This window comes from Coregonus clupeaformis, unplaced genomic scaffold (assembly GCF_020615455.1).
Source record: "Coregonus clupeaformis isolate EN_2021a unplaced genomic scaffold, ASM2061545v1 scaf0064, whole genome shotgun sequence".
NCBI classification, from domain to species: Eukaryota; Metazoa; Chordata; class Actinopteri; order Salmoniformes; family Salmonidae; genus Coregonus; species Coregonus clupeaformis.
Genome location: NW_025533519.1, coordinates 599,835 through 612,500, shown reverse-complemented (window position 1 = coordinate 612,500; position 12,666 = coordinate 599,835). Strand labels below are relative to the sequence as shown.

Here is a 12,666-nt window from a genome sequence, read left to right as displayed (position 1 = left end):
ACTGTCCTGTGTTCTCCAGTCCTGTCCTGTCCTTTACTGTCCTGTCCTGTCCTCTACTGTCCTGTCCTCTCCTGTCCTGTCCTCTACTGTACTGTCCTCTACTGTACTGTCCTCTACTGTCCTGTCCTCTACTGTACTGTCCTCTACTGTCCTGTCCTCTACTGTACTGTCCTCTACTGTACTGTCCTCTACTGTACTGTCCTCTACTGTCCTGTCCTGTCCTCTACTGTCCTGTCCTCTACTGTACTGTCCTCTCCTGTCCTGTCCTCTACTGTCCTGTCCTGTCCACTCCTGTCTTGTCCTCTACGGTCCTGTCCTCTACTGTACTGTCCTCTACTGTCCTGTCCTCTACTGTCCTGTCCTCTCCAGTCCTGTCCTCTCCTGTCCTGTCCTCTCCAGTCCTGTCCTGTCCACTCCTGTCCTGTTCTCTCCTGTCCTGTCCTCTACTGTCCTGTCCACTACTCTCCTGTCCTCTACTGTCATGTCCTCTACTGTCCTGTCCTCTACTGTCCTGTCCTCTACTGTCCTGTCCTCTACTGTCCTGTCCACTACTGTCCTGTCCTCTACTGTCCTGTCCTGTCCACTACTGTCCTGTCCTCTACTGTCCTGTCCTCTACTGTCCTGTCCTCTACTGTCCTGTCCTCTACTGTACTGTCCTCTACTGTCCTGTCCTCCACTGTCCTGTCCTCTCCAGTCCTGTCCTTTACTGTCCTGTCCTGTCCTCTACTTTCCTGTCCTCTCCTGTCCTGTCCTCTACTGTACTGTCCTCTACTGTCCTGTCCTCTACTGTCCTGTCCTCTCCTGTCCTGTTCTCTACTGTCCTGTCCTCTACTGTACTGTCCTCTCCTGTCCTGTCCTCTACTGTACTGTCCTCTACTGTACTGTCCTCTACTGTACTGTCCTCTACTGTCCTGTCCTCTACTGTCCTGTCCTCTACTGTACTGTCCTCTACTGTCCTGTCCTCTACTGTACTGTCCTCTACTGTCCTGTCCTCTACTTTACTGTCCTGTCCTCTACTGTACTGTCCTCTACTGTACTGTCCTCTACTGTCCTGTCCTCTCCTGTACTGTCCTCTACTGTCCTGTCCTCTACTGTCCTGTCCTGTCCTCTACTGTCCTGTCCTCTACTATACTGTCCTCTACTGTCCTGTCCTCTACTGTACTGTCCTCTACTGTACTTTCCTCTACTGTACTGTCCTCTACTGTCCTGTCCTCTACTGTACTGTCCTCTACTGTCCTGTCCTCTACTGTACTGTCCTCTACTGTCCTGTCCTCTACTGTACTGTCCTCTACTGTCCTGTCCTCTACTGTCCTGTCCTCTACTGTCCTGTCCTCTCCAGTCCTGTCCTGTCCTGTCCTCTACTGTCCTGTCCACTACTGTCCTGTCCTCTACTGTCCTGTCCTCTACTGTCCTGTCCTCTACTGTCCTGTCCTCTCCAGTCCTGTCCTGTCCACTACTGTCCTGTCCTCTACTGTCCTGTCCTCTATTGTCCTGTCCTCTCCAGTCCTGTCCTGTCCTCTACTGTCCTGTCCTCTACTGTCCTGTCCTCTCCTGTCCTGTCCTCTACTGTCCTGTCCTGTCCACTCCTGTCTTGTCCTCTACTGTCCTGTCCTCTACTGTCCTGTCCTCTACTGTACTGTCCTCTACTGTCCTGTCTCTACTGTCCTGTCCTCTCCAGTCCTGTCCTCTACTGTCCTGTCCTGTCCACTCCTGTCCTGTTCTCTCCTGTCCTGTCCTCTACTGTCCTGTCCACTACTCTCCTGTCCTCTACTGTCATGTCCTCTACTGTCCTGTCCTCTACTGTCCTGTCCACTACTGTCCTGTCCTCTACTGTCCTGTCCTCTACTGTCCTGTCCTCTACTGTCCTGTCCTCTACTGTCCTGTCCTCTACTGTCCTGTCCTGTCCTCTCCAGTCCTGTCCTGTCCTTTACTGTCCTGTCCTCTACTGTCCTGTCCTCTCCTGTCCTGTCCTCTACTGTACTGTCCTCTACTGTCCTGTCCTCTACTGTCCTGTCCTGTCCTCTACTGTCCTGTCCTCTACTGCCATCTACTGGCTGATATATGAAGTTAAGAAAATAAAGATCTATTAGGACTCTTCGCTCCCACAGTGACTCATAGATCATCAGAGTGACAGACAAACTAAACCTGAAAACTATTAAATTTGAGTAATTTAGGGCATGTCCCAAATGGCACCATATTCCCTATACACTCTTAGAAAAAGGGTTCCAAAAGGATTCTTCAGCTTTCACCATAGGATAACCATTTTTGGTTCCTGATTGGACCCTTTTAGGTTCCATGTAGAACACTCTGTTGAAAGGGTTCTACGTGGAACCCAAAATAGTCGTACCTGCAACCAAAAGGGTTCTACCTGCAACCTAAAAGGGTTCTTCAAAGGGTTCTCCTACGGGGACAGAAGAAGGACCCTTTATGGTTCTAGATACCACTGCAATACTTTTAGCCAGGGCTTGATATTCAATAAGAATGTTATGCATTGCTTCCTGTGTACAGGCCAAGTACTGGAACTCAAGTGTGAATGAGGTGGAAGGCACCATCACAGACCACAAGGGGAAGGTCATCCACAGACTGTTTGGGAAGTGGAACGAGGGGTGTACTGTGGAGACCCACCCTCCGCCACCTGCATCTGGAGAGCAAGTATGTACAGTATAATCCTAATAATAGACTGAACCTATTATACTGAGCCAGCGTCTTGACCTAAACACGCTATAGATCAGTGCTTTAAATGTTTAGCCCATGTACACATCAGTTGGAATTATCCATACTTTTCTTATCCATACAGTTTCTTTTTAAATGTATCTCCATATCTTTATTTCTACCAGTAGATATTTTAGCAAAATATGTGTCTGAAACTAAACAATGTTATTATATATAAGTAGCTCTGTACATCTTTACTTATGAAGTATTCCTTATTACATTAAAGGCAGCCCTTAGTCCATAGAATCATCTCTCTTGGTTGTAAAAGAGTGTCTCTGGTGTGTGTGCCTGTGCGTTTGCGTGTGTGTGTGTCTGTGTGTTGTCAGATGCCATGCCGGCTGACCACGAGCAGTACTACGGCTTCACTAAGTTTGCTATGGAGCTCAATGAACTGGACCCTTCACTGAAACTACTGCTGCCTCCCACAGACACCCGGCTACGGCTCGACCAGAGGTGAGAGACAGAGAGTGTTACTGTAACACTCCATTGTCAAATAGTGTGACAACTCTGTCTGCACTGAGGGACGAGCATGGCGTAGGAATGTAGGAATGTGCGTTATACAGTTATGTATTACTGCGTCACATGACCATTGTTACACCAAACACAGTGATGTATTACTGAGTCACATGACCATTGTTACACCAAACACAGTGATGTATTACTGAGTCACATGACCATTGTTACACCAAACACAGTGATATATTACTGCGTCACATGACCATTGTTACACCTTACACAGTTGGGTTTGCTTTATTGTGTATCCAAATGAATCCAAATGTCCCTCTATCTCTCTGTGTGTGCCTGTGTGTGTGTGTGTGTGTGTGTGTGTGTGTGTGTGTGTGTGTGTGTGTGTATGTGTGTGTGTGTGTGTGTGTATCAGGCTGCTAGAGGAGGGCAACGTAGAGGCAGCAGAGGAACAGAAACAGAAGGTAGAACAGCAGCAGAGAGACAGACGCAGAGTCCTGGATGAAAACAGCATGACACATGAACCCAGATTCTTCAGGTGAACTCCTAGAGCTGGATAGAGGGTGATGCCTAAGCCGTCACAGAAGTGGCCATTGGAAACACAGGAGATGAGCTCTCTAGTACAGGGGTTACCAATCTAGGGGTTGCCAAAGTTTTCCTGGGGGGTCGCGGGACCTTCGATGATTTGAGGGGTCTTTTTTAAATAATATATAGTGTATTCGTTTATTTTACAAATTCGCAATTGTATAAACCGATCTATAACGACTCATAACTCCACAATACTAGAAACAAGTGATAAACTCCCAGAGGAAGACTCTGATGCACATCAAGGATGATCAATGGAAACAGGATGCACCTGAGCTCAATTTCGAGTCATTTATTTTTAATAGATTAGCAAAAATTTCTACAAACCTGTTTTCGCTTTGTCATTATGGGGTATTGTGTGTAGATTGATGAGGGGGGAAAAATACGTCCAACCGGCCTCACAACCGCAGACCACGTGTAACCAAGCCAGCCCAGGACCTCCAAATCTGGTTTCTTCAACTTCAGGATCGTCTGAGGTCAGCTGCCCAGTGAGCTGATGAAACTGTTGGTTTGCACAACCAAAGAAGTGCTGCACAAACTGTCAGAAACAGTCTCCGGAAAGCTCATCTGCGTGCTCATCGTCCACACCAGAGTCTTGACCTGACTGCAGTTCAGCGTCGTAACCGACTTCAGTGGGCAAATGCTCGATAGCCACTGGCACACTGGAGAAGTGTGCTCTTCATAGATGAATCCCGGTTTCAACTGTACCGGGCAGAAGGCAGACATTGTATATGGCGTTGTGTGGGCGAGCGGTTTGCTGATGTCAACTTTTTGAACAGAGTGCCCCATGGTGGCGGTGGGGTTAAGGTATGGGCAGGCATAAGCTGCGGACAACGGACACAAGTGCACCGAGATACCGTGACAAGATTCTGAGGCCCATTGTCGTGCCATTCATCCGCCGCCATCACCTCATGTTTCAGCGTGGTAATGCACAGCCCCATGTCGCAAGGATCTGTACACAATTCCTGGAAGCTGAAAATGTCCCAATTCTTCCATGGCCTGCATACTCACCAGACATGTCACCCATTGAGCATGTTTGGGATGCTCTGGATCAACATGTACGACAGCGTGTTCCAGTTCCCGCCAATATCCAGCAACTTCGTACAGACATTGAAGAGGAGTGGGACAACATTCCACAGGTCACAATCAACAGCCTGATCAACTCTATGCGAAGGAGATGTGTCGCGCTGCACGAGGCAAATGGTGGTCACACCAGATACTGACTGGTTTTCTGGTCCATGCCCCTACCTTTCTTTTAAGGTATCTGTGGCCAACAGATGCACATCTGTATTCACAGTCATGTGAAATCCATAGATTGGGGCCTAATTTATTTCAATTGACTGATTTCCTAATATGAACTGTAACTCAGTAAAATCTTTGAAATTGTTGCATGTTGTTGTTCAGTGTGAATATATGCATATTTTCTCTGTTTTGGCACCAATTGGTAGATTTATAAATACTCAGTGGTGGAAAAAGTACTCAATTGTCATACTTGAGTAAAAGTAAAGATACCTTAATAGAAAATGACTCAAGTAAAAGTGAAAGTCACCCAGTAAAATACTGCTTGAGTAAAAGTCTAAAAGTATTTGGTTTGAAATATACTGGTCCTCTGTAGCTCAATTGGTAGAGCATGGCGCTTGTAACGCCATGCTCTAGTAGTAGTGGATTCGATCCCCGGGACCACCCATACGTAAAAATGTATGCACACATGACTGTAAGTCGCTTTGGATAAAAACGTCTGCTAAATGGCATATTATTATTATATTTACTTAAGTATCAAAAGTAAATGGAATTGCTCAAATGTACTCAAGTATCAAAAGTAAAAGTATAAACCATTTCAAATTCCTTATATTAAGCAAACCAGACAGATAGCCAGGGGAACACTCCAACTCTCTGACATAATTTACAAACGAAGCGTTTGTGTTTAGTGAGACCGCCAGATCATAGGCAGTAAGGATGACCAGGGATGTTCTCTGTATAAGTGTGTGAATTGGACCATTTTCCTGTCAAAATGGAACGAGTACTTTGGGGTGTCAGGGAAAATGTATGGAGTAAAAAGTACATAATTTTCTTTAGGAATGTAGTGAAGTAAAAGTAAAAGTTGTCAAAAATATAAATAGTAAAGTACAGATACCCAAATAAACTACTTAACTAGTACTTTAAAGTATTTTTACTTAAGTACTTTACACCACTGTAAATACTCTGATCTTGTAGATTATTTAGGGTTAGGAAAGTATTTAGGAATCATAAAAAACAGGTTTGGAGAGAAAGAAAAATGTTTGATTAATTCTGAAAATTGCCACATTCAGTTCTTTAACGCATGGTAATGTTGGAAGATTAGAGTACAGGGAGGGAAATAAGTATTTGATCCCTCTGCAAAACATGACTTAGTACTTGGTGGCAAAACCCTTGTTGGCAATCACAGAGGTCAGACGTTTCTTGTAGCTGGCCACCAGGTTTGCACACATCTCAGGAGGGATTTTGTCCCACTCCTCTTTGCAGATCTTCTCCAAGTTATTAAGGTTTCGAGGCTGACGTTTGGCAACTCGAACCTTCAGCTCCCTCCACAGATATTCTATGGGATTAAGGTTTGGAGACTGGCTAGGCCACTCCAGGACCTTAATGTGCTTCTTCTTGAGCCACTCCTTTGTTGCCTTGGCCGTGTGTTTTGGGTCATTGTCATGCTGGAATACCCATCCATGACCCATTTTCAATGCCCTGGCTGAGGGAAGGAGGTTCTCACCCAAGATTTGATGGTACATGGCCCCGTCCATCGTCCCTTTGATGCGGTGAAGTTGTCCTGTCCCCTTAGCAGAAAAACACCCCCAAAGCATAATGTTTCCACCTCCATGTTTGACGGTGGGGATGGTGTTCTTGGGGTCATAGGCAGCATTCCTCCTCCTCCAAACACGGCGAGTTGAGTTGATGCCAAAGAGCTCGATTTTGGTCTCATCTGACCACAACACTTTCACCTAGTTCTCCTCTGAATCATTCAGATGTTTATTGGCAAACTTCAGACGGGCCTGTATATGTGCTTTCTTGAGCAGGGGGACCTTGCGGGCGCTGCAGGATTTCAGTCCTTCACGGCGTAGTGTGTTACCAATTGTTTTCTTGGTGACTATGGTCCCAGCTGCCTTGAGATCATTGACAAGATCCTCCTGTGTAGTTCTGGGCTGATTCCTCACCGTTCTCATGATCATTGCAACTCCACGAGGTGAGATCTTGCATGGAGCCCCAGGCCGAGGGACATTGACAGGTCTTTTGTGTTTCTTCCATTTGCGAATAATCGCACCAACTGTTGTCACCTTCTCACCAAGCTGCTTGGCGATGGTCTTGTAGCCCATTCCAGCCTTGTGTAGGTCTACAATCTTGTCCCTGACATCCTTGGAGAGCTCTTTGGTCTTGGCCATGGTGGAGAGTTTGGAATCTGATTGATTGATTGCTTCTGTGGACTGGTGTCATTTATACAGGTAACAAACTGAGATTAGGAGCACTCCCTTTAAGAGTGTGCTCCTAATCTCAGCTCGATACCTGTATAAAAGACACCTGGGAGCCAGAAATCTTTCTGAATGAGAGGGGGTCAAATACTTATTTCCCTCATTAAAATACAAATCAATTTATAACATCTTTTTTTTTGTTGTTATTCTGTCTCTCACTGTTCAAGTAAACTTACCATTAAAATTATAGACTGATCATTTCTTTGTCAGTGGGCAAACGTACAAAATCAGCAGGGGATCAAATACTTTTTTCCCCTCACTGTACATATAATTATAATAGAGAGAATAGTACCCTTGTCTATTGCCTGTACTAACCAAGGAAATGTGTGATGACACAGCCAAGTATTGCCCCATAAGTCAAACTGTTACTGCTTGTCTGTGCTCCGCTCCATAACGAGTTAATTAGCTTACACGTCTTTTTAAAAAGAAATACACTACTGGTCAAAAGTTTTAGAACACCTACTCATTCAAGGGTTTTTCTTTATTTTAAAAATGTTCTACATTGTAGAATAATAGTGAAGACATCAAAACTATGAAATAACACATATGGAATCATGTAGTAATCAAAAAAGTGTTAAACAAATCAAAATATATTTTATATTTACGATTCTTCAAAGTAGCCACCATTTGCCTTGAAGACAGCTTTGCACACTCTTGGCATTCTCTCAACCAGCTTCACCTGGAATGCTTTTCCAACAGTCTTGAAGGATTTCCCACATATTCTGAGCACTTCTTGGCTGCTTTTCCTTCACTCTGCGGTACAACTCATCCCAAACCATCTCAATTTGGTTGAGGTGGGGGGATTGTGGAGGCCAGGTCATCTGATGCAGCACTCCATCACTTTCCTTCTTGGTAAAATAGCCCTTACACAGCTGATAGTGGCTAATATTTAACATGATAGAAATAGGAAACAGAGAAAGTCTTGGTAACCTATAATTAAGACATTCAAGAGTGCTATGTAAGGGCTATTTTACCAACAGGGAGAGTGATGGAGTGCTGCATCAGATGACCTGGCCTCCACAATCCCCCGACCTCAACCAAATTGAGATGGTTTGGGATGAGTTGGACCGCAGTGAAGGAAAAGCAACCAACAAGTAGTCAGAATATATGGGAACTCCTTCAAGACTGTTGGAAAAGCATTCCAGGTAAAGCTGGTTGAGAGAATGCCAAGAGTGTACAAAGCTGTCATCAAGGCAAAGGGTGGCTACTTTGAAGAATCTCAAATATAACATATGTTTTGATTTTTTAACGCTTTTTGTTACTACATGATTCCATATGTGTTGTTTCATAGTTTTGATGTCTTCACTATTATTCTACAATGTAGAAAATAGTAAAAAATGAAGAAAGACCCTTGAATGAGTAGGTGTTCTAAAACCTTTGACCGGTAGTGTATATATTATCAACTGTTACTAATGATCCTCAGCAACAACCACATGGTCGTGATGGCGTTTACACAGGAAGCAAATGAAGGTGAACAAGATAATGTCATTAAATGGAATGATAATGTAGGCTATACCAACTGAAGGGAACTAACAGTACATTGGCAGTGTAACGTACAGTATGTGTTATTGGGCCTACTGACGGTCCATACTGATAGTGGGTAATATTTAACATGATAGAAATAGGAAACAGAGAAAGTCGTGGTAGTCTATAATTAAGACATTCAAGAGTGCCCATCCCTGCAAGTTAAAAGGCTGTACAATTTAAATTCTGCATAATGCCACAGCATTTCATAAACTTTACTGTGGGAAAGTTGATATGTTGATTTTACCTAGCTCTTATCAATAGCTCTGATCAAGTTGTAAATTAATTTACCTAGTTCTTGTAAATGTACAACTTGATCAGAGCTATTGATAAGAGTTTGGTAAATGAGTTTACAACTTGATCAGCGCTATTGATAAGAGTTAGGTAAATGAGTTTACAACTTGATCATAGCTATTGATAAGAGTTAGGTAAATGAGTTTATAACTTGATCAGAGCTATTGATAAGAGCTAGGTAAATGAGTTTACAACTTGATCAGAGCTATTGATAAGAGCTAGGTAAATGAGTTTACAACTTGATCAGAGCTATTGATAAGAGCTAGGTAAATGAGTTTACAACTTGATCAGAGCTATTGATAAGAGTTAGGTAAATGAGTAATCCGTTTGGATAAGGGAATTGTAAATATAAATGACACTTGTTTTAGATCTATTTTACCTTATCATCGCTGGAGATGAATGTGAAACCAGTCATACGGCAGCAAACTGAAGCATATCAACATATCAACTTTCCCACAGTAAAGTTTATGAAATGCTGTGGCATTATGCAGAATTTAAATTGTACGGCATGAAGAATGGTGTTATTTGTATCGGGAAAAATAAAGTAGATGCTTTTTCCACTTGGAACTGGTAGGTTCGCTAGACCTTAATCATGGTTTCATCGCACGTAAAGGTGGTGAAATTATTAGGGAATTAAGTCAAGGTCAGAATACGGCTTATCTGTAGACACAACTCCGCCACACCTTCATTTATTCGATCTCCACCCAAAACGAATAGCAGGTGAATATTCACTCTATTCTCATGCTTAAATTCAAGGTCAGAATACACATAGAGAGAACAGTGTATAGAAAGGGAATGACGTTCCATTCACGCACACTTAACTCGGGTTGGAATCGGGCCCTTTCTGTAAAAGACAATAGGTATAATTAAATTGAGGGTTCATATAAATAATAATAATAAAACATATTTGGTAGCGGAATAACATTTGGGGAAATCGGATCTAGACTTTATCGTTCTTATTAAAGGGGGCCCTTGGGAAGAAAAGTTGGCAGCCCTGTTCCAATACATCTCCACAGGTAAACTCCACCTGCATTTATTCCCACTGGGTTTGTTACAGCAAGGCCTGAGGAGGTGTGGTATATGGCCAATATACCACGGCTTAGGGCTGTAGGTACGCACGACGCAGAGTGCCAGGATACAGCCCTTAGCCGTGGTATATTGGCCATATACCACAAACCCCTGATGTGCCTTATTGCTATTATATACTGGGTACAAACGTAATTAGAACAGTAAAAATAAATGTTTTGTCATACCTGTGGTATATGGTCTTATATACCACAGCTTTCAGCCAATCAGCATTCAGGGCCCGAACCACACAGTTTATAACACAGTATAGATAATGTCCCACAGCAGATGTCTATGGGAACATTAGGTTACTCCGTTTTCAGTAGCTGTTACTCAGTTTCCATTCAATTCTGTTGGCCAACTTGGGAGTGTTAAAGACATAGTTCACTCAAACTGTATTTTAGTATTTGTTCATTAGTCCACTGTTAATACAATCCCCAAAAATGTCAGCAGTCAAGTTTTCAAGAGAGCACTTTTAGTAAAAAGCAAAAACGTGATGATCTTTTTGTTGTTGATTCCTTTTGAAAGGTAATTCATTATTCAGTTCAGGTAAAGAATATGTCTTTCTGTTGTCCACAGGAAATCAAAGGACGACACCTGGGTTAGCAACAACACTTACTGGGACCTGAGGAAGGATCCAGGCTTTGCCCACCTGGACTGTCCTGTGTTGTGGTGACCTGAGGAGGGAACCAGGCTATCCCCACCTGTACTGTCCTGTGTTGTGGAACCAGGCTATCCCCACCTGGACTGTCCTGTGTTGTGGAACCAGGCTATCCCCACCTGGACTGTCCTGTATTGTGGTGACCTCAATGTGACTTCTATGGCCACTGGTCACACACTTTGGTCATGTTTAATAGGCACAGGACTGAAACAGGGAGGGACTACCTGAACTTGTCCAATAAGAAACACTTGTGTGTTCATAAGGCACCAAACGGAAGAAAACGGACTGAAACAGGGAGGGAACTACCTGAACTTCCAGTCCAATAAGGAACGTTCTTTTTCGTTTTCCGTTGCAAAACATTTTGCTACGGTGTGTGCTTATGAACACGACCCTGTTTGGACCTTTATGTCTCTACTGTGACCCAGGCTGGCTCTGGGGGCTGGAGGCCTGCTGCTCTGTCCGTCTCATCGGTTACGCCTCAAATGGCACCCTATTCCCTACATAGTGCACTACTATTGACCAGAGCCCTATGGGCCCAAGTAGTGCATCATACTGTAAAGGGAATAGTGTGCCATTTGGGACGTAGACTCCGACTTGCACATGCCCATCTACTAGCCATCATTCCCCCCAACGCTTGTTGCTGGTTTATCATTTATTGTGGTTTTCATTTTTTCATTTGAGAGTTTATCCAGTTTATTGCCTTAATAGACAATGTTTATCCGAGTAGTGTGTTAATTTGGAGTCTTTTTATGCAAGCATACCCTCCGAATGTAGAGACAATTATGCAAAACGGTGTCCAGTTTTTTCACCTGTAGTGTCTCATTGTGCAGAATAGAGCACATAAGAAATACTGTATACTTCAACAAGGTACTAAATAATGAATTACTACGCTTGTTGGTTCTGCAAAGAGTGTAAAATAATCCAACCCTTTTTGTATTGCTTAGCTAGTAGTCTACATTAGCACAGTGGTTGACTGTACAATACTGTCTTAACACCTTCAGTTTTCTACCTCTGATATGAGATTCCATGGTACTTGTAACACCATTGAGAAGGTGTACATGTCAAATATTTATTCTGCACCTGTCTAATGCCTTACTGGGTGAACTATATTGCGTTTTAATCTAATTTCTCAGTTTAAAAACAAACAGATGTTTTAGAAGTGCACGTGTTTGTGTGAGGAGGAATCCTTTAAAGAATGAAGTATGTATATGAAGAGTTTCATTCCAAAATGCTATATATCCATTTTTAGAAATGTTGGTAAATCAGCTTTTATTGTTTAAAGGTCATGAACAGTCAAAATCATGTTTTTCATGAAATTGGATGATATTTGAAGGTAACCAGATCGAAGTATGATGACCAAAGTATGAAAAATTCTGTTGCTTCTACATTGATAAAGTTTGATCATAAAGTTACTGGTCCGCTCCTCCATGTCAAATACTTGGATTACATTTACATTTACATTTTAGTCATTTATCAGACGCTCTTATCCAGAGCGACTTACAGTTAGTGAGTGCATACATTTTCATACATGCTTCTGTCAATGTTGCGTCAATTCAAATCTGGCATTAGGAACAAAAGAGGTCAACACGACTTCTAAGATATACTAGTTATTTTAATTAATGCAAAAGCCCTCAATGATAAATATGATGTTTCGTATATACGGGCTCTCTGTAATACCTCGCAGGGCACCCCAGAGAACTAATCCATTGTTCTAGGATCTTGCTCAAATACTCTGACAGAGAGAGTTTCCCACCTCTCTGCTGGCCAATTAGAGTAAAGACTTGAGCGTGGTTTAGACTTACTCAGCCAATCCGTTGATGCACCCCTGTTGCCAGCCTCTTCTGTTACCAGGCATACGTTTAT

At 43.1% G+C, this 12,666-nt stretch overlaps 1 protein-coding gene across 1 annotated transcript in view; it reads left to right on the top strand.

Moving 5' to 3' along the window:
- LOC121556573 (oxysterol-binding protein-related protein 3) overlaps window positions 1-12,087 on the top strand; it is a 164,500-nt gene extending 152,413 nt beyond the window's left edge. The window contains 5 exon segments of the mRNA XM_045212917.1: window positions 2,509-2,602; window positions 2,605-2,652; window positions 3,039-3,165; window positions 3,593-3,715; window positions 10,722-12,087. Of these exon segments, the coding sequence (XP_045068852.1) occupies window positions 2,509-2,602; window positions 2,605-2,652; window positions 3,039-3,165; window positions 3,593-3,715; window positions 10,722-10,818 (489 nt within the window). The 3' untranslated portion in view covers window positions 10,819-12,087.
- The last annotated feature ends 579 nt before the right edge of the window (window positions 12,088-12,666 follow it).